The sequence below is a fragment of the Panthera leo genome, chromosome B3, assembly GCF_018350215.1.
Source record: "Panthera leo isolate Ple1 chromosome B3, P.leo_Ple1_pat1.1, whole genome shotgun sequence".
Taxonomy (NCBI): Eukaryota; Metazoa; Chordata; class Mammalia; order Carnivora; family Felidae; genus Panthera; species Panthera leo.
In genome coordinates this window covers 6,676,647-6,697,257 of record NC_056684.1, presented here as the reverse complement: position 1 = coordinate 6,697,257, position 20,611 = coordinate 6,676,647, and the positions used below count along the sequence as shown (strand labels likewise).

At 56.7% G+C, this 20,611-nt stretch overlaps 1 protein-coding gene across 2 annotated transcripts; it reads right to left on the bottom strand.

The window, feature by feature from the left end:
• Positions 1–2,515: 2,515 nt before the first annotated feature.
• Positions 2,516–16,761, bottom strand: MFGE8 (milk fat globule EGF and factor V/VIII domain containing). Of its 2 annotated transcripts, XM_042941036.1 has the most exons (9): positions 16,591–16,761; positions 13,740–13,865; positions 13,250–13,381; positions 10,339–10,520; positions 9,721–9,876; positions 8,868–9,012; positions 4,711–4,895; positions 3,431–3,586; positions 2,516–3,313 (listed from the first exon to the last, which is right to left on the bottom strand). In XM_042941036.1, exons 1-9 carry the CDS (start codon positions 16,661–16,663, stop codon positions 3,176–3,178), a joined length of 1,293 nt encoding a protein of 430 aa, XP_042796970.1. In that variant the 5' UTR covers positions 16,664–16,761; the 3' UTR covers positions 2,516–3,175. The 2 variants fall into 2 exon arrangements, with proteins under 2 accessions (XP_042796970.1, XP_042796971.1); XM_042941037.1 differs by lacking the exon at positions 13,740–13,865.
• Positions 16,762–20,611: the final 3,850 nt, after the last annotated feature.

Sequence of the window (20,611 nt, the reverse complement as noted above, 5' to 3'; positions counted from 1 at the left end):
AACGAGGCTTCTGACTGGTGCTCCAACAGGGGGTAGGGCCCTCCCTTAGAATCCTGCCAGCAGTCTAATCAGCCATCCGGCATCACCTCCCAGAACTGTTTGGACAGGGTGTTTTGTTTCCGCCCTGGCTGACAGGAGTCCTGGGCTGGACCGTTTCCCTCAGCAGAGAAGCCGAGAGATCCTTCAACCCTAGCCGGAAGAAGGGCCACGGGGTCAGGGAGTCCAGAAACACCACAGCCTACGTTCAGGCAAGCAAGCGTGTGTGTGTGTGTGTGTGTGTGTCTTACACAAGAGCCAGAAGCACATCAGAGCACCAAGAGGTGCAGCGAACTAGAAGGCACACCACATCCGAAGTGAATGCCAGGCTTCCGGGAGCCAGTGAAGGTTCCTACCCCAGGAGGAGAGGTCTGTCTGACCACTGTGCAGATGGATTGGAGGGGTGATAAACAAAACACGAGTACCAGTTAGGAAACTCTTGCAAGCTTCTCTAATGATGGCGTGAGCAAAGTGTTTGAGGCCTCCAACACACCAGGCTTTGCATCTGTACGTTCTCTCCGTTAGTCTCCACAAGGCTGTAGAGGCGGTCCTATTATCTCCATTTTACAGATGAGGGAACCGAGGCCCAGAGATCTCAACAAGTCGCCTCAGGTTGCTTGGAGCCAAGGTGTGAACTTAGATCTTCCAGCCGGAGGCCCTGTGTTCCTCAGGACTCCACCCTGTTTAAACCAGGGGATCCCAGACTCCTGGGAGAGACAGGCCAATGCATCCCGGTGCTGATGGCCACAGGTGAAGGAACAGGGGCAACATCAAGGGAGGGCAGTTTTGCTCCAGCAAGTTTCACACGCCAGCCAGGGCTGGCCCCCCAGACAGCGGTCAGGAATAAAACAAATCTGGGGAGGAGATGGTGAACGTCTGCGGAAGTGGAAAGACTACCCAGGCGAGAGGAGCCGAGGGCAGGGGGAGCAGGAGTGAGGGCCCCAGGCTCTCCAGAGGGGGACTTCTAGAAGGCCGTGACCAACTCCTCCAAGGTCGCAGAGATGAGGGTCTGGGTGGCTTCAGCTACTCCAGAGTGACCTCGGGGCTCCTGGGCCAGGTGGGGGCCTTGTGACGACTGCTCACCAGCCCCCATGGCCAGTCAGCCGATGAGATTGGTTCACAGCAAACATTCCATGCCATGAACGGGGGTTGTGGACCTGTAAGAGCGAAGCTCTCCATTTCCCTTTACGGGCCTCCCGACTTCTAGCAAGGCTCATGGCCCAGTTGACTGGGGAGGTGGAAGCATCCCAGAGCACAGGTGCACTGGAAAGGAGCTCCTCCCACTGGCTGCTAGTCCCCAGGAGAGGCCCGAACAGGGTTGTCGATAGGAAAGGCTCCCCCGAGGGAGTCCAGACGCCGCCAACCAGCCGGAAGGACTGACTCCAAACACAATCCATGCAGCTCCACAGAAGCGGTCTCGGAGACGGGAGGGAGTGACCCGGCTGAAAGACCCCCAGGGGCGGGGAGCCCCAGTCCCCATTCAGAGACCACAGCCTGGGCCTTTAGTCTGTTCCTGCCTGGCTAAAAATCCCTGGCAAGGGTAGCTCTCTGGAAGGAGCCACTTGCAGACTAATTTTCCTCCCCAGGTTCCAGCAAAGCCACACCCTCCCTTTGGCAGCCGTGTGGCCAGATCTGCTGCCTAGAAATGTATGTATATCACAGCAAGTCTCCCAAAGTTTGTTCAAGAAAATTCACCTTGTGTTCCAAGGCTTAGGATACTAGGGTGGTTTTACATACCTTTCCCAGCTACTCGGTCCCTCCTCTACCTGCCAGCCCCCTTGTCCCCGATCACCAGGGTGTGGCCGGCACTGTCCCCCCAAAGGCTGCTTCCTGACTGCCCCTGCATTGTGGGGCAGGGTGGTGAGAGCAGAGCGGGTACCCCTGGAGCTTTCTGCGGCCCCACAGCCCTGCCAGTGGCCTCTCGGGAACTAGTGTGCTCAGCCAGGAGGCCTCGTGACCACTTGGCTGAGCCCTGGCCCCTTCTACCCACACTGCACCCCACCGCTGGAGCCTCACACAGCTCTGAATGTAGCCCAGGTTCGCGGAGTTTCTAGCAGTTTCTCCGGCCCATCACTCTAGAAGCGGAGAAAATGCTGAAGGGGAAAACCAACAGCCTCAGCCTCTCCTACTGGCATGGGAAGAGAGCAAAGCCATTCAGAGACAGGCTGTGTGTGTGCCAGGCATCCCCTGGGCCCCTCACTGGGCGGCAGCTGTGGACCCCAAGGCTGCAGGAGTCTGGGTCTGGGGTGGGGAGAACGGAGAAGAGGCCCGGGCATGAGGACTCCGTGGGACCCCCAACCCCCAACCCCCAACCCCCAACCCCCAACCCCCAACCCCCAATAGTCTCTCCCTTCTCGTAAGTTCTCCACAACCAGCAGGTGATACAAGAATACTGATGTCTGGAAGGCCTGAGGGGAGCGGGGAGGGCAGCCCAGGCCAAAGCCCATGTGGATGGAGCAGTGATGAGCCACAGCAAGAGTTCAGGGGGTGATATAAATATATTTTGGAAGCTGCCTGTGTACTCTGGGGTAAAGAACCAGCACAGAGGGCCCCCCCCATGCCCACCCACCTCCACCCCTCTCTCCATAAGCCCGCCCCCTCCCACTCCCCCCCCCATTTCTGTTTCTTCTCAGGCTTCAGAACAAGGGTCAAGAGGGGCGGGTCTCCAGGGAGAGAAGGGGCACATGGGAGGAGGGCTAGGTGGCAGCAGGAGGGTGGCAGCATCAGGCTGAGGGACAGGAGACCGTTATCTCCAGCCTGGCGCCTCAGGGCCTTCCTCTAGGGCCGTGGGAACGCGGGGTGTGGGAGAGAGTGCGGGGAAAACAGACTAGAACCAGGGATCCGAGGGGTGCGGGTAACCCTGACTCCCTACTTCGCCCTTCCCTCTCCATCCCAGACCTACTCCACTCCCATGGTGTCTAAGAAAATGGGACGGCGTGAGGGCAGGGCACCAGGGCCATGGGGGAGGGGGAGGGGAAGGAGGGGAGAGGGGAGGTGACTGAAACCCCTGCCTCTCCTTCCCCTGTCACCTACAATCAGGAGGTGGGGTGCAGAAGGCCACAGGCCAACAGAAGGCCAGGAGGACGAGGTGAGGGCAGGCGCCCCGCGGCCCTTCGGGTGGCGCAGGCCGGGCCTACCGCTAGCAGCCCAGCAGCTCCACACGCAGGGTGATGCGGTTGTGCCAGGCTACGGGCAGGACGCGCACGAAGCGAGCCAGAAAGGGCATCTCAAACATGTTCTTCTTGTGGGAATTGTTGTCCAAGTTGCCAGGGAAGATCTGGAGCGGGGAGAGGGGGTGGTCAGGGGGGCCAGCGCCCCCCGAGCCTCAGGCCAGACTGAGGGTCCCCCCTCCACCCCAGAGGGGTGACAGAGGGTCAGCCGGACGGACACTCACCTTGCTGTCCAAGGCCCCCTGGTCCCTGTACTCGGTCCAGTTCATGCTGTTGTTACTGTAGGCCACCTTGTAGGCTGCCACATATTGGATGTGGCCAAAGTCTCGGGCCCCCTGGGTAATGATGCCCGTCACTTGCCTCTGGGTGCCCAAGTCAACCTACAGGAAAAATCAAGCACGTTTTCTTCATTTAGACCATTCTCCCGGAAGGTGGAAACAGGCAGACATGCTGCAGCAGGACTTCTAGTTTCGGGAAAGCGATTTCATTTGGCACAACCTCAGTTACCCCATCTATTAAATGGGCATAAATCCTACCACCTACTTTGCCAGACACGGTTAGACGCATCGCTGCAGTGAAGCTACGTTTCAGAGCGGGGGCCTTGGCCAACCCGTAGCCCATCCTCCCCACCCCTCAGTACAATGAGAACAAAGACAGGAGAGTCCACGGCCGGTTCCTGGGTGCCCTGCAGGGCTGTCCACAGCCTGGCCTTAATCCCGAGGGCGTCCGGATGCAGGCAGCTCCTCGTAGAACCTGGCTGCGCAGGCTAATGGCTCCTTGGGACCTAGAGACAAAGTCCCTGTCCTCCCCTCCCCCCCCCCCCCCCCCCCCCAGTCCCTGCCCACCCTGGGGAGCCTGCCTTCTGTACCCGGACAGGCAGTCCCAATGCCCGGGTGGCAGCAGGTGAGGCCCAGGCAAATCCTCGCCCTGCCAGGACTGTTTCCTCGTCTATAAAGTGAGCAGACAGTCTGGTTTTCTGTGACCCTCATGCTTCCCAATCTCCTGAAATCCAAGGGCTGCCCCACAGTGTGTCCTCACACGCCAAGTCAGAGAAATCCTGGGGTGAGCCTGCCTGGGTCAGATGGCCCTCCTCTGTCCCCTACTGTCCATGGGCTCAGCCTTGGCACCCTGGAGCAGCTGGTGGAGATGGCCCGACACTCACACTCTCTCTCTCTCTCTCTCTCTCTCTCTCTCTCTCTCTCTCTCTCTCACACACACACACACACACACACACACACACACACACACACACACACGTCCTTTCTGTGCTTGGGGCCTTCGTGGAAATAGCCCTGAACTCCCCCACCCTCCCCCTCTGGAATTGCAGAATCAGGAGAAGGTAGGGCATGTGGGAGAAAAAAGAACAAAGCAGAAGGAAAACAAGGCTTTTTCAGACCCTCCCTCTTGGGGAGCAGAAGCCTGGGGTGGGGGGGGGGGTCAATGATCAGCAGCCCAACTCCTGCCCTTGCCCTTGCCCTTGCCCTTGCCCTGCATCCTGACCCACCTGCAGCCACTCAGAGGCATCATTGGTCTGGGCGGTCCAGGCGTTGAACTTGCCCTGCTTGTCCAGCCTCGCGTAAAAGGGATACCAGCTGAAGGCATTCAGGCCCCAGGTCCTGTAGATGCTGGAGGCCGTGATCTGCCTGTCGGGGATGGTGTTGTCCTTCATGCCCAGGGGTTCAGCACATCCTGCCGGCAAAGGGGTTTGCCACCCAGGTCAGCATCCACAGCCTCCCACGAGTGTGAGCAAGAGAAGACCAGGGGAGGAACTCCGGGGGTCCCGACTGGCCCCTGGCATCCTCTTGGACAGAGGGAAACCCCTTCCACCTTTGAGAGCCAACTTTCTCTCTGCCCACCTCGCCCGCTCACCTCTGCCAGCTGTGCCCTCCATACCCAGTCCTGCCCTCACTTGCCCTTCAGAGGACCCACCGCCTTTCCCATCTACACGAGGGCAGGCCCTGCCACGACCTCCCTTCCCTCCTCTAACGCCTGCCTCATGAGACCCCTTCTCCAAGAAGCCTGCCCTGACCACCTCACTTGGGCGGGACTCGTCCCTCCTTTGGACTCAGCACTGCCTCTGTCACTCCTACGGTACAGCTGTTGTCTAGGAGGCTGAGGCCTGCAACTGTGGTCAAGAACCTCAGCACCTGGTATCTCCATCCAGCGCTCATGTCTGTCATTCGATCTACCACGAAAAACCTGAAAGCTGCTATCAGCAACCCCGTTCTACCGAACGAATGAAACTGAGGCTGAGTCATTAAGCACTGTGCCCACGACACACACACACACACACACACACACACACACACACACACACACACGCAAACTCATCACCACACCACTCTGTGGCATCATCGCCACCATCCATGCCCCTTGGCAGAGCCAGGAAGGCCGGCCTGCTGGCGACCCAGTGACGGACGGGACAACACTATCCCCCTCCCGCAGGTGGCAGTCACAGAAGTCCGAACTCCTGGGGCTCACGGTGGATCCTGTATCCTGCCCCAGCAGCCCCTCCCTGAGTGTCCACCAGGGGGCCTTCCCACACCCAACACTGGGGGCCTCCTCACCCGGGCTCCGCGGTGGGCCCAGCGGCACTGCACTACTCCTCTGCACCTGCAGGTGGCGGTAGCAGTTAGGGACGGGCAGAAGATAACCACCCCCCTCCCCCAAAGAGAAGGATGGGCGTGTGTCACACCTGGCACAATCCTTACTCCAGTCAGTCCTTGTGGGGAATTTGGGGGTGGGGGGAAGTGGGTCTGGAAAGCCACGCCTCCAACTGGAAGCAGGTATATGGCTCTTTACATCCCTGTCTCCCCAGACGCTTGCACATTTGCCACTGAAGACCTTTGCCTCCTGGGGCACCTGGGTGGCTCAGTCGGTTGAGCGTCAGTCAACTTCCGCTCAGGTCATGATCTCACAGTTCGGGAGTTCGAGCCCCGTGTCAGGCTCTCTGCTATCAGCGCAGAGCCCTCTTCGGAACCTCTGTCCCCCCTCTCCCTCTCTCTCTCTCAAAAATAAACTTAAAAAAAGAAATGGAAGTAATATATTTATTTTAAAAAGACCTTTGCTTCCCAGGTGTGCCCACACCTGCTAACGCAACATCTCCTCGTGACGGTGGTGCCCCAGGGGACCCCCATGCTCCTCCCACAAAGGGAGCCCTCAGGGCTGGAAGCGGGTCGTTCCCAGGCCAAGGCCCGGGGCGGCTTTGCAGAGGATGCCGGGTTGGCATCCTATGCTCAAGGTGGACCCTCCTACAAAACTGCTTCCCTGCCATTCACGCCCTCTCACCTCTGGGCGTCCTGAGGAAGTCAAACAGCCCTCCGAGGAAAATGCAGTTGGGAGGGGCCCTGAGCCAAGGGCCCAGACTCTCTGCTCTGTCACTGACCCTGGGAAGGGCCCCCCCCCCGGGCCCCCCCCCCCCCCCCGAGAAGTGTTCCTCCTGCATCAACCCGGGATCTTGTTAAAATGAAGACTGTTTCCGCAGGGCTAGGGCGGACTGGCACCCACATTTCTACAAGCTCCCAGGTGATGCTCCTACTGGGTCCACGGAGGGCACTTTATGAGCAGAGGACTGTCACCCACCCAACCCAATGAGTCTACAACCTGATCCAAGCCATCTTCCCCCATCTCTTCCCACGGGGCTCCCCTCACACACAATGGCCCTCTGCCTTCATTCTCCCCATACAACCTAGGGGATCCCTTCTAGACACACTCCAGTCATGTCCTATTAGCACTCCCCTTACCCCCACATGGCTGCCCCTTGTTCTGAGCATACAGACCCGGATCATTAAAATGATCCATACAGCCCCTAACTTGTCTGAGACCTCTCTCCATCCACCCCTCCAGCCTCCCCACCCAATAAGCTGCCCCTCACTCTCTAGGCTCCAGCCCCACTGGCCTGCCTTTTATCCTTAAACATGCCCCAGGGCCTTTGCACCTGCCAGCTCCCTACCTGCCTGGAATGCTCTTTCCACGTTCTTCACGTGGCTTGCTCTCTGTCATGCAAACCTCCATTCAAAAACCGTCCCAACAGGGCAATCCTCATGCCCAGGCCTCAGGGCCACACAAGTGCACACAGGTACACACACCTGCACACACCAACATTCCAGCCCACTGGAATGCCGACTAGGGAAAGGAGAACTAGACCCCGAGGAGAGCAGACAGGCCAGCTTCCACAGCTTGCCAGGCTTACCCTCTCTTGGCCTAGGAGGGAGCCATCTGGGATAGGACCTTGCAGGCAACTTTAATAGCCAAAGGCTGCAGAGCCCCCAGCCCTGTCTGGTACCAATAGCCTACGTTTCCTTTTATCAGAAGATTGTCTTAACTCCGCGTTTAAACAAGAAGGCTCAAAAAGGCAATGACCCTGTGACTGGGAACGCGTGATGACTTAAGTTCATACTTTAAAAGGGTGGGTCGGGGGTAAGACCAGAAAGGCAGAGGAGCCTAGCGAGCCTTACAGTTCCGCCAATGGCCAGCAGGTGGCGCTGTAGCTGCAAAGAGGGGGAAATATCCAGACCTCAGCGAGCACCCCAACCCCTGCAGCCTGGGGGGTCCAGACATCAATTTTTCCTGCTCATCAGAAACCTGTCCCTTTCTGGTGCCCCCCGTCCCTCCACCTGGGAATATCTCTGGAAAGGGCAGCAGAAAGCACCAGCTCCAGCCCTATGTCCCTAGAAGCCTCCATGTTTCTCCTGAATGATGAGTACAGGAGATGGGGGGGGGGGGGGGGGGGCAAGGAGCACTAGATGGGTGGGTGTCAAAAGCCCAGGGATCTAGACCAAGTTTTAATCCCTACCAGCCTGTGAGCCCTTGACAGATAATTTATCTGGGCCTCACTTTCCTTATTCATTCACTAGTTCATTGAATGTTTGAACAGAAGCACTTGGGTGGCTCAGTTGAGCATCCAACTTCGGCTCAGGTCATGATCCTGCAGTTTGTGAGTTTGAGCCCCACACTGGGCTTTGACACTGACGGCTCAGAGCTGGATTCTCTCTCTCCCTCTGTCTGCCCCTCCCCCACTCACACTCTCTCAAAAATAAGTAAAACATTAAATGTTTTACTTATTTTTGAGTGAGAGTGACAGAACAGGGAAGGGGCAGAGAGAGAGAGGGAGACACAATACGAAGCAGGCTCCAGGCTCCGAGCTGTCAGCACAGAGCCCGATGCGGGGCTCAAACTCCCAGACTGGGAGATCCTGACCCGAGCCGAAGTCGGACGCTTAACCAACTAGCCACACAGGCGCCCCCACCCACCCAAATTTTTTTTAATGTTTACTGAACATCTATGATCCAGGCCCTGGGAATACAGAGAACAAAACAGACTTCCTGCCCTCATGGAGCCAACATCGGAAAAACTAGTGCTATGTGGTCTAGAAGTTCAAGGAACCAATCAGAAGAAGTGAAAGCCCTTTGAAAACTGAAGTGGTCTTTTTTTTTTTTTTTCTCCTCTCTAACCAACCAAGATGCCCAGGGTTGGCAGATAGCAGACACCTAGGGACACCTAGGCGAGACCGCCGAGGGCCCGGTGACCCGTCTAGTGCGCATCTCCTGTGTGAGCCCAGGGCCCCGGGCCTTGTGCCGCCCTACCCAGCTCATCCTGGCTGAGAAAAGACGGAGCAGGGAAGGCCATCTCTTAGCATTGACCACAGCCCCCAGCACTCACCATTCAACTCGCATCCAAGGAGCTCGAAGCGGAGGGTACAGCCCCGGTGGCAGATGATGGGCACCAGCCGCACATACTGCACCTCCAGAGGGAAGTCAAACAGGTTGACCTTCAGGCCGCTGTTGTCCGTATTACCCACAAACAGCTAGGGGGAAAGAAGATCGGAAGGATGGGTCGGTGGGGGCAGTCCACCTTTCTGGGCTTGCCTCACCTTCCTCTTCAGCCCTGGGAGGCAGAGGTGGGGCTGAGCAGAGCCGGCAGGGGGTCAGCTCTTCCTCTGGCCACCCACAGCTCTCAACACAGGTTCCCCTTCTCCCCCACCTTTCTTGGTCATCATGGGGCCTGGGCAGAAACCCCGGTCTTTCACACAGGGCCACCTGGAATCCCTAGGGTGCCTCTGCAAATTAGAAAAAGGCACTCCTGTCTCAAGACACTTTATTATAATAATTTCCCCACAGACAGAAGTATGCAAACATGATGTCTACATTCTGAACGGTGTTCACTTCGTAATGACATCCTCTAGCAATGTACAACCTGCACAACTGCCCATGGTGGCCCTGAAGGCTCAGAATGCATCCCACCTCCACCACTCCAGCCATCCTCAACAAGTCACATTGAACCTTTCTGACTCTCCTTATTCTCACCTGTAAAATGGGGGGGGGGGGGGGAGGGTATTGTAACCACAGAACATGGGCATAATCCAGGTTTCCCAATATCTGGGAACCAAGGAGCAACGGCAGACCCACCTCATGGCTAATCAATCGTCCAGGGCACACTCACTTCACTGGGGACCCTCAAACAGCTCTGGAGCCCCAGAGGGTGCAGACCACAGCCCTTCTTTTACAGCCCTCACCTTGTCTCCTGACCCCTCTGCGCTCTGGATAAACTGGAACTTGCGTCCGTTGACGCTGTAGGCCACCTTGAAAGTCTTCAGGTACTCGGCATTGCTTGCTCGGCTGGCACCCTGTGTCACCACGCCCGTCACCCACATCTTCCGTACCAGGTTCACCTGTACACCCAAGGCGGAGACGACAGTACCCTTATCTCCCGGCTTCTTTATGCTCTCTCTGCTCCCCCCACCCAGAGTGGGAGCAACCAAGCAGGACAAAGGAGTGGGGACCTTCTCCTCTGGGCCTCTCAGAGCTTTGGGCCCAGTGCTCAGAGGGGCACCCGAAGAGGGACGAGGCCCTAAAGGCTTCACCCAGTGCAAACAGCCCCTCCACAGCCTGGGGTCTGCTCCTCCTCATCCAGCCCGCCCCCGCCCCCGCCCCCGCCCCCGCCCCCGCCCCCAGGCTGCCCTCCACTTACAGATACTTCACCTGTGGGAACCACTGCCTTGCTACCTGGACCCTGGTTATGACCCCAGCGTGGTGACCCCCCACCCACCCACCCACCCCCCCCATGCAGACATCCTCGTCTCACCCTGTCCCCTCCTGTGACTCTGTCCACCCTAGAGCCATTCTTTCTGTACCTGGATCCAGGGATTCTTGTCATAGTTGCTGGCTGTCCAAGCGTTGACGATGCCCGTGCGGTGCAGGCGGGCCAGCTCTGGGGCCCAGCGCTGTAAACCCATGAAGCCCAAGTACACAGACGAGGCAGAAATCTGCGAGTCGGAAATGGCACCCGTCTCCATGCCCAGCGGCATGGCGCAGGCTACAGGGGGGGGGCGGGGAGAGGGGGACGTGGCTGTCAGGCGGCCACCCGAGCCCCAGAGGACCAGAAAACAACACAGTGTGGCCTCCGCTGAGACTCAGAGCAGAGACCTGGAAAGGACTACGAGGGCCCGAGAAAGGTGCACGGTTATGAAGAGGGTGGGCCGGACGCTCGGGGGGGGGGGTGCGTGGGGAGCCAGGGCCGCCAGAAGGTTCCAGGCCCGCCAGAAGGTTCCAGGCCCGCCAGAAGGTTCCAGGCCCGCCAGAAGGTTCCAGGCCAGGCTGGCACTCGTGGCGTCTCCAGAATCTCCTGCAAGGCTGTGGTAGGTGGTCTTGTCTTTACGGGGCATCTAGCAACAACTATGGGGGAGTGGGGGGCAGGCAGGGACTGGACCAGCGGGAGAGAAGACCAGTGTGGCCTGCTCTCCTTCAGGGTCCCCAGCCCACCAGGAGGCCCACCAGCCCACCAGGAGGCCCACCAGCCCACCAGGAGGCCCACCTGGTCCAGCCCCACCCTGGCTCCCCCAGGATGGCTTTGGGAGGCAGGCACGTCAGGTGGCAGGGAACAGTACCTGTTTTGCACACAAAGCAGTAAACAAATCTGCCTGGACTTTTCTACAATCCCACTGGCAGGACTTTCTGGGTGGGGCGTGAATGCCATTCTGTTTTTCTCTCCTGTTCTTCACGCCTTCCAACTACTGGTCGTGACCCAGCCATCTGCGAAGTTGCTCCCGGCCAAGGGGCTGTCACCTTCACCATTATCCCAGGGATGTGGTCCGAGGGGGCCAGGCCCCTCTTATCCCCCAAACAGAGAAGCCAGGGACAGACCTACTCTTGCTACAACACCCCAGGTTCATGCTGAGCTCAGTGCTATGACACTCTCACAGGAAAGTGAGACCAGGCAGCCAAAATCAGAGCGGGGGGGGGAGGGGAGGGGAGGGGAGGGGTGTTGAGCAGGGATTTGCACCCAGGTCTGTCCTCACACCCCACATGTTCACACTCTAAGGGACCCAAACGTGCATTCTTTGGGCCTGTGGGGTCCTTGTGGGCTCCAAGAAAACCTACCACCTGACCAACAAGGAGGGGCTGCGACGGCACCTGGGGGCCTCCCCTGCCTTTGTGGTTCTCTCCTGCCTTCTGCCCCAGGAGCTGCCGTGTCCAACCCGGGGCAGACCCCAGGCCACGAAGCAGGAGGCTAGGTGTGCATAATTCCAATTCAGGTACACCCATGGTTACCTTGGCTCCCAGCACGGTAATTAGTGGGCACACCTGACCCCACCCAGGGCTCTGTCTGCCTTAGCGACCCCCCCACCACGCATGCACACACGGATGCACACACGCACACACATTCCTCCACCCAGGATCTCAAAGACCTTAGCCTCAGCCCACAGACCCAGGGACAGCCCCTGGGTACCACCTCCTCTAAGGTGGATGGAATTGAAGGCACTTGCCTGCTCTCCTCCAGGCCCTGCACCCCCCAACTGGCCCAGCACCCCATCCTCCTCCTCCTCCTCCTCCTCCTCCTCCTCCTCTTCCTCCTCCTGCCGGTCAGCGAACCTCAGAGAATATCCCCACATCTGCCTGAAGGAGAACCGCCTGCCCCTGTCCAAGACGCTTAGTGACAGGCCCACCGGACCAAAGAAACCGGACATCCCTAAGAAGTGGACTCCCCCACCCCCAGCAGGAGAGGAAGAGTCCCAGCTTGGTGGGAGGGACTCCAGCTGGGCCAGGAGGGAGGACGCGTGGACAGCCACAGCCAGCACTGCAGGCTGGGCACCCACCCAGGGCCATTCTGTGGCTGAGTGGATAACCAAGCAGGCCCGGCAGGTCAGCCCCTCTGCAAACGCCAAGCCTCTGACCGCCTGACCATGAGGGGACAGCCCAGCCTGCCCAGGCCTCTCCCTCCTCCCTGAGCTCTGTGATGAGGCCACAGTCAAACTTGGGCCAGGACCTATCAGACTCTAAGACCCAAGCCTTACTTCCTGAGCTGCTGGGCCTGAAGATTAAGAAATGTGTTTGCTGGGGGGCCTGGGTGGCTCAGCTGGTTAAGCATCTGACTTCGGCTCAGGTCGTGATCTCATGGTTTGTGGGTTCGAGCCCCGCGTCGGGCTCTGTGCTGACAGCTCAGAGCCTGGAGCCTGCTTCTGATTCTGTGTCTCCCTCTCTCTCTGCCCCTCCCCCGCTCACACTGTGTCTCTGTGTCTCTGTGTCTCTGTCTCTCTCTCTCTCTCTCTCTCTCTCGCTCTCTCTCTCTCACACACACACACACTCACACTCACACTCACACTCACACACACACTCACACACACACACACACACACACACACACACACACAAATAGACACGTAAAGAAACCAAAAAAGAAATGTTTGTTTTCCCCTCTTGGCAGAAAACTCTCAAGACTTAACCCTAACGCTACGTATCTGATTCATGGTGACCTAGGAAACGGTATTGCCATGACCTCTGGGGTTACCACCACCCTTTCCACCCCTCCACCACGCCCCCTACAGTGACATCAGGCCTAGCCTGTGGTGGAGAACAGAAGGCCGAGCCGGAATTCGCCCGGGACAACAGGACGGCTCACTCCCCTAACATGGCCTAACTCTGAGGCTCTGTCAACCCCCATCTACCAGACGAGACCCTGATGCAGGGAGTGAGGCCAGCGCGTGGCCTGAGCTGCTCAGGATCCCCCCCGCTCCCCATAAGAGCATTCACCCCCCAGATACTCACTGATCTCACAGTGGACACCTGTATAGCCATGAGGGCACTTGCAGAAGTACTGGGTGAAGATGTCCCCCCGGTGTTCGTCCTTGATCACCTGGCATTCAGCATCATTGTAGCAGGGGTTTGGGTTACAAGGACCTAGGGGTGAGGAGGCAGGTAAGATGGGCAATGGATGAGGAAGGAGCTGGGGACAGAGACAGCAGCAGCAGAAGGTGCCCAAAAGGACCCTCTGTGTAAACTCAGCCCCATGCCCGCCTCCCCCTTCCCACCTCCTCCCTCCCCCATCTGCCTGAAGGAGCCTGGGCCAGCCTGGGGCCGAGAAGGGTCATATGTAGGCGAATCAGTCCAAGTGAGGGAAGCATCCAGCTTTCCAACTGGCATGGGGAGTTTCCAGGGAAGTGCCGGCTGACGGCGGGAGAGGTGCAGGGGACCACTGCCCGCTAGGGCTGCAGCCGGGAGCCGGGTGCAGAGTGGGGGGCACTGCCCAGGCAGGTACCTTTCTCGGTCTCATTGCAGATGATGCCTGTGAAGCCTTCGGGGCAGAGGCAGTAGAAGGGGGTGTTGTCCCGGCCCAACAGGCAGGTCCCACCATTCAGGCACTGGCTAGAGTCACAGAAGTCACCTGCAATGGCAGCCCGGACTCATTCAGTGAATACTGGGGTGGGGCGAGGGGAGAGCTGCTGGGTGCACGCCGCGTTCCTGAGACAGAGAACCCAGGTGTGGTCCAGGCTTCAAAGAGCCACTGGAAAGAGGGGGACGGTCACTAGGTGATGCGGAGGCTTCGGGAGCTCTGACAGAAGCCTGCAGGAAGGGCCACTGGAGGTGTGGTTCCTGCCAGAGTTGGAAGCTTGGCAGAGCGGACATGTGAGCTGGGTCTAAAAGATGGAGTGGAGTGTGCCCGAACGGGGAGTGAGGAAAGAACGTTCTAATGATGAGCAGAAGCACAGGGGGGCATGGTAAGTGGGAAACAGGGAGACAGAGCTGAAAAGGTACGGAGGGGCCCAGACCCGCAGGGACCTTAGGACTGACAAGCTCAGACTTGGCGTCGCGCAAACCAGGGGCTCTTAACCTTCCTTCAGCTTCCACCGTATTCTACCGGGGCAGGGGGGAATCAGAGTCTCAAGTGTGAGGGGGCAGCGGGGAAGCCATTTCCCATCCTGGGAAGGAGAATGGAGAAAAGGCCATCTGCAGAGACATGTGGATGGGCTCCCCCGGGGCAGGCAGGTTTCCTGGGGCTACACAAACACCCCTCTGGCTCCGGGGTGGGAATGTGACAGGAGTGGGTAAGGTGAGAGGCCTGGAGAGCATCTAGGAGGCTGTCACAGGCCTCCTAGTGACAGAAGAAGTCAGATGAAGGGGTGAGGGGGCCGGGCAGCGTTGAGAAACACTGCTGACACAGGAGAAGGGCTGGAGAGGTCTTCACAGCTTCTGGCTGGGGGCCTGGGTGACAGATGTGAGCTTATTCATGCAGCCACCAGGCCAGCCAGGCGGGTGGGGGACCTTCTAGCTGACCTTGGCATCCCAGAAGAGCCGACCCCATCATTTGGGGTAAGACATCAGAAATCACTTTTCCTCCCCACAGAGTCGTGCCATCCCAGACCAGGGGGCCCTCCTGAAATCTCAAAGCGCCAGAGAGCTGGGCCCAGCTCCGGAGAAGGGAACAGAGGGGAACAGGGATCAGCATTAGTGAGCACCTCAGAGCTCCACCTCAGCCCCCGCCTGGGAGCTTAAGGCGGCTCCCAATGAGCTATTAGTCACTGGCTTTAAATAGCAGGTTAATCCCTCCTGACCTGGCAGACTGCAAGCGCTGCCACAGACAGAGGCTTGGGAATGGCCAGAATCCTGGGCCCCTGTCCCAACAAAATCCAACTCCTCCTGCCCCCGCCCACCCCCCCCCCCTCCCCACCACCACCCCTCCCCACCACCACCCCTCCCCACCACCACCCCTCCCCACCACCACCCCTCCCCACCACCACCCCTCCCCACCACCACCCCTCCCCACCACCACCCCTCCCCACCACCACCCCTCCCCACCACCACCCCTCCCCACCACCACCACCACCACCACCACCACCACCACCACCACCACCACCCGCCCCCTCTCTCCTTTCTGCTCCAGGGCAAAGCAGTCTGGTTCCCCTAAGATGAAAAGGAAAGTGAAAGGTGGCCCTGACCCCACATCGCCTGACTCACCTGCGCACAGCACGCAAGGTGTTTCCCCGTTCCGGGGAAAAGCCAGGTCACCCTGTACAAAGCTACCTTTGGGATTTCAGAGTCCTGCCTTCTGGGAGATTTCCCCAGGGACATTTTGTGGGGACAGAGAGGAGTAGAAACGGACTCTTCCGAGATCCAGCTGTCTCTCCCGGTTTCTGGGAGAGCCACCAGCGCCCAGCGCCCAAGGGCCTGGGAGCTTGAAGTGCCCTTAAGCCTAAGGCTCCAGGCCCTGGGGGTCAGACTGTCACAGGGAGGCAGCTCTAGGGCTCAGCTTTGTCCCCCCTTCCCCTTGCTTTCTTTGAGAAAACGATGCAGCGGGTGCCCGAAGGGCGCCCACCATGGGCACCTTTTCCCAGCCCTGGAGGAGGCTGTGCGGGCCCCTAGAGAAGGGGATGGTGCATCCCCGGGACCAGCCTGCCCGGAGGCCCAGCTGTGCGCGGGAGGCCTCCTGGGCGGGGGCGGAGCCAGGAAGATACAGCAGCACGCCAAGGCCACGGGAGGGAGTCAGGAGCCACCAGCCCCGGGGGCAGCCCTCTCCAAGTCCCTCCCCGGGCTCTTAGCCCCCTTCGGGGCCCCACCTAGAGCCCCGGCCCTTCCTCCGCCTCCCCAGCCCTCGCTTATCCGACCAGACACCTACAAGCGGGGATGCAAAATTCCAATGAACAGACCGGCCGCCAGCGCTTGGGAGGGATTTGCCAGGGAAAGTTTGGCTGGACGAGTCTTCTCAATACAAGAGTCCTAGAAACTTCCAGGTGGAAGACGCGCGAAAGTCACGCACAGTTCAATGGCCTCATTTTACAGATGGGAAGAGAGAGGCCGTACACAGCAGATTCCTTTGTTATGTGTAAGCCGCATCCCTGGGGACCGTTGGGCTGTCACCCGGTGTCCCCGGTCCCCGCCCAACTCTCAAGCCTGTATCACTGGCCAAGAACGCCCGGGCGCCGAGACCTCAGGAGAGGCCGAGCGCATCCCCGCCGGCGGGCGGGACGCGGCCGGAGAAGTCGCCCCTCCGCACGGCCCCGGCTCTTTGCCCAAGTTTGTAAACAGTGGAGGTGGAGGGAGGGCGCCGCGGCGAACTTCCGAGCGGCGCGGAGAGGAGGGGCGAGGGCCAGAGGGCGGTGCGATCGACTCACCGGAGAAGGCCAAGAGTCCCGAGGCGCAGAGGAGCGCGCCGCAGAGCGCGGCCAGCAGGCGGGGGCCCGGCATGCCGTGGGGACGCGGGCGCGGGACCGGGCGCTTCGGCCGTGCACACCGCGGGGCTCTCACTCCGGCTCCCGGACGGGGAATAAATCGGGCAGCGCCGCCCCGCCCCCGGCCCGCGTGCTCCGCCCAGGCCCTCGGGAGGCGGACCCGGGGCGGGGCTCCGCGGCCAGCGAGGGAAGGGGGGGCACCGGGAGTTCCGCGCCCCTGCCTCCTGCCTCCTGCCCAGGGCCGCGCCCGGCATCCCTCGTGGGCTGGGCCCGCCGGGCCCGAGTCCTGAGCCGACTGGACAGGGAAAGGCTCAGAGGGAGCTGTTTGGTGTTCCGTTTTTTAAGACTTAAGAAAAGATGCTTAGCCCTTATTCATAACGAGAAAAATGCAAATTAAAAGTACAGTGAGTGCCAGGTTTTGCTTATCAGGTTGGCAAGGGTCGAATTATTAGCACACTGTTAGTGCGAGGCTGTGAGAACAGGCCGAAGCATGCGTTGCGGGAGGCGCTATAAATTGGTTCAGCCTCTCCAGACAGCTGCCTGGTAATACCTATCCAAGTGACCAACGCGGAGACCCTGACACCTAGCAATTCCACTTACAGGACTCTTTTGATCCAGATTCACATGTGTATAATGCCATGCACACAAAGATGTCCTAGCATATCAGAGCAGCATTTTTTGAAACGATAAAAGGCTAAAAAGGGAAGCGGCAAACTTTTTCTATAAAGGGTCCTATAGAAAAGATTTTAGGATTTGTAGGCTGTAAGGTCTCCAGGGCAACTGTTCACCTGTTCACCAACTTAGCAGGTAAGCGGCTACGGTCTCCGAGGACAGGAGCACAGTGGTTGCCCTTTTTAAGGGGAAGGAAACCAGGGGGTCAGGATAGGAAGAGACTCCTTTGTTACATTGCATTTTATCTAAATGACTCTTTTTTTATCGTATGTAAATATTACATATTCGCAAATAAATAATTTTAATAGAATTCCAGTCATATTAGCCTAAAAGAGAAAGAAAAAAGATCCAGACATCTCCCTTACCAGCTATGTTGAGACCTAGGTTAGGACTAGAATTAGACCTAACTACTGGCAGGAGGCCCTTCTTAAAACTGCTCAGAAACAAAAACCACAGGGGTGCCTGGGTGGCTCAGTAGTTTAAGCATAGGACTTTGGCTCAGGTCATGATCTCACGGTTCGTGGGTTCGAGCCTTGTGTTGGGTTCTGTCCTGACAGCTCAGAGCCTGGAGCCTGCTTCGGATTCTGGGTCGGTGTCTCTCTCTCCCTCCCTCCCCTGTTCATGCTCTGTCTCTCTCTCTCTTTCCCAAAAATAAACATAAAAATTTTTTTTCTCAGAAATTAAAGACCTAAATAAACGGAAAGTCATCCTTGTTCACAAATGGGAAGACTTCTATTGTCAAGATGGTTAACACTCCCCAAATTGAGGTACAAGTTCAACACCATCCCTATCCAAATTTCAGCTGTCCTTTTTGCAGAAATTAACAAGCTGATCCTAGAATTATACGGGAATGGATGGAACCCAGGATAGCTAAAGCAATCTTGAAGGGAAATAAAAGTTGGAAGATTCATGCTTCCCAACTTCAAAATGTGTTACAGTAATCAAGACCGCATGGTCCTGGCAGAAGGGTAGACCTATAGATCAATGGAATAGAATGAAGAGTCCAAAAACAAATCCGTCTATCTACGATCAATTGATTTTCAACAAAGGTGCCAAGACATTTCAGTGAGGAAAGAGCAATTTTTTCGACAAATTATTCTAGGACAACCGGATAACCACAAAAGTATGAAGTCGGACTCCCTGATCACACTTATTACAAAAACTCACTCAAAATAGATCAAATACCTAAATATAAGAGCTAAAACTATAAAATTCTTGGAAGAGAACAGATCTAAACCATTGTGACCTTGGATGAGGCAACACTGTCTTAGATAAGACACCAAGGACACAAACAACCAAAGGAAAGAATAGATTAATCGAACTGCATCAAAATGTGAAACTTTTATACTTCAAAGGACACTATCAAAAAAGTGAGAAGACAACCCACAGAATGAGAGGCAGTACATGCACATCGTGTCTGATAAGGGTCTATATTCAGAATATTAGAATGCGAATAACTCGTAATGTAACAAGAAAGGACAACCCAATCTTATTCATTCATTTATTTATTTAACGTTTATTTGTTTTTGAGAGAGAGAAAGAGACAAAATATGAGTGGGGAGGGGCAGAGAGAGAGGGAGACACAGAATCTGAAGCAGGCTCCAGGCTCTGAGCTGTCAGCACAGAGCCCAACGTGGGGCTTGAACTCGTGAACCTTGAGATCAGGACCTGAGCTGAGGTCGGACGCCTAACCAACTGAGCCACCCAGGCGCTCCGGGCGCCCCAGGACAACCCAATTTTAAAATGGACAAAGAATTGGGATAGATATTTCTCCAAAGAAGATCTACAAGTAGCCAAAAAAGCACATAAACAGATGATTAACATTATTAGTCATCAGGAAAATGGAAATCAAAATCAAAACCACATGAGATACCACTTAACACACCCACTGGGAGGGCTATAATCAAAAAAGACAGATAAACACAAGTGTTAGTGAGGATATAGAGAAATTGGAAACTTCATGCATTACTGGTGGGATTATAAAATGGTGCAGACACTGGAAAACAGTTCGGCAGTTTGTTAAGAGATTAAACAGAAAGTTATCCTATGACCCAGCAATTCTACTCCTAGCTATATACCCAAGAAAACTGAAAACATATGTTCATAAAAAACCTATACACAAATGCTCATAACAACATTAATAGCTAGCAACTGGAAACCACCCGAAAGCCCATCCGCTGATGGGGGCATAAACCAAGTAGCACATATCCATATATCCCTACAGTAGAGTGTTGTTCAGCATACAAATAAATGAAGGGGGCACCTGGGTGGCTCAGTCAGTTGGGCGTCCGACTTCGGCTCAGGTCACGATCTCACGGTTGGTGAGTTCGAGCCCCGCGTCGGGCTCTGTGCTGACAGCCCAGATCCTGGAGCCTGCTTTGGATTCTGTGTCTCCCTCTCTGCTCCTCCCCTGCTCATGCTCTGTGTCTCTCTCTCTCAAAGATGAATCAATGTTAACAAAAATTTTCAAATAAACTTTTTTTCAATTAAAAAAAAAAAAAAAAGTACCAGTACTTAGAAATCTGTCTCAGCTGGCAGAGAGGGCTGGGGGCAGAGTGTCCTGGTTGTCGCTTGCTCCTGCAGAGTAGAAGCTCCTGATCACCCTCACCAGTTGCCTGGCACAAATGCACAGGTGCCCAGTTAAGTCACATTCAATCATTAAGTCATTCAACACGCATTTATTGAGCAGTAACTGTAGTGAGCATTGAGGCTGGAAACCCTCACTGCACATTAGCATCGCTTGGGAAGATTTTTAAAATACGGATGACCAGTGGGGTGCCTGGGTGGCTCAGTCGGTTAAGCGTCCGACTTCGTCTCGGGTCATGATCTCGCAGTCCGTGGGTTCGAGCCCCACCTTGGGCTCTGTGCTGACAGCTCAGAGCCTGGAGCCTGCTTCGGATTCTGCGTCTCCTTCTCTCTCTGCCCCTCCCCCATTTGTGCGCGCGCGCGCGCGCGCTCTCTCTCTCTCTCTAAGTAAATAAGCATTTAAAAAAAAAAATTTTTTTTAAATACAGATGACCAGGATGCATTCCAAAGCAAATAAATCTCCATCCCTGAGGAGCCTAGGAATGAGAATTTTTGAACCTCCCCAAATGAAGCTAATATGAAGAACCATTGGTTAGACTCAGAGGAAAAACACAAGAGACCTAGGCCTTGGGACCAGGAGCTGACAGAGGGTTTTAACAGGTGAAGGAAGGATAGAGAGGGAGGGGATTTTCTTGTATGATCTGGCCCGTGTAGAGTTCAGTGGGCTAGTAACACTAGTTCCTTGGTCTGAACACTCCTCTTACCT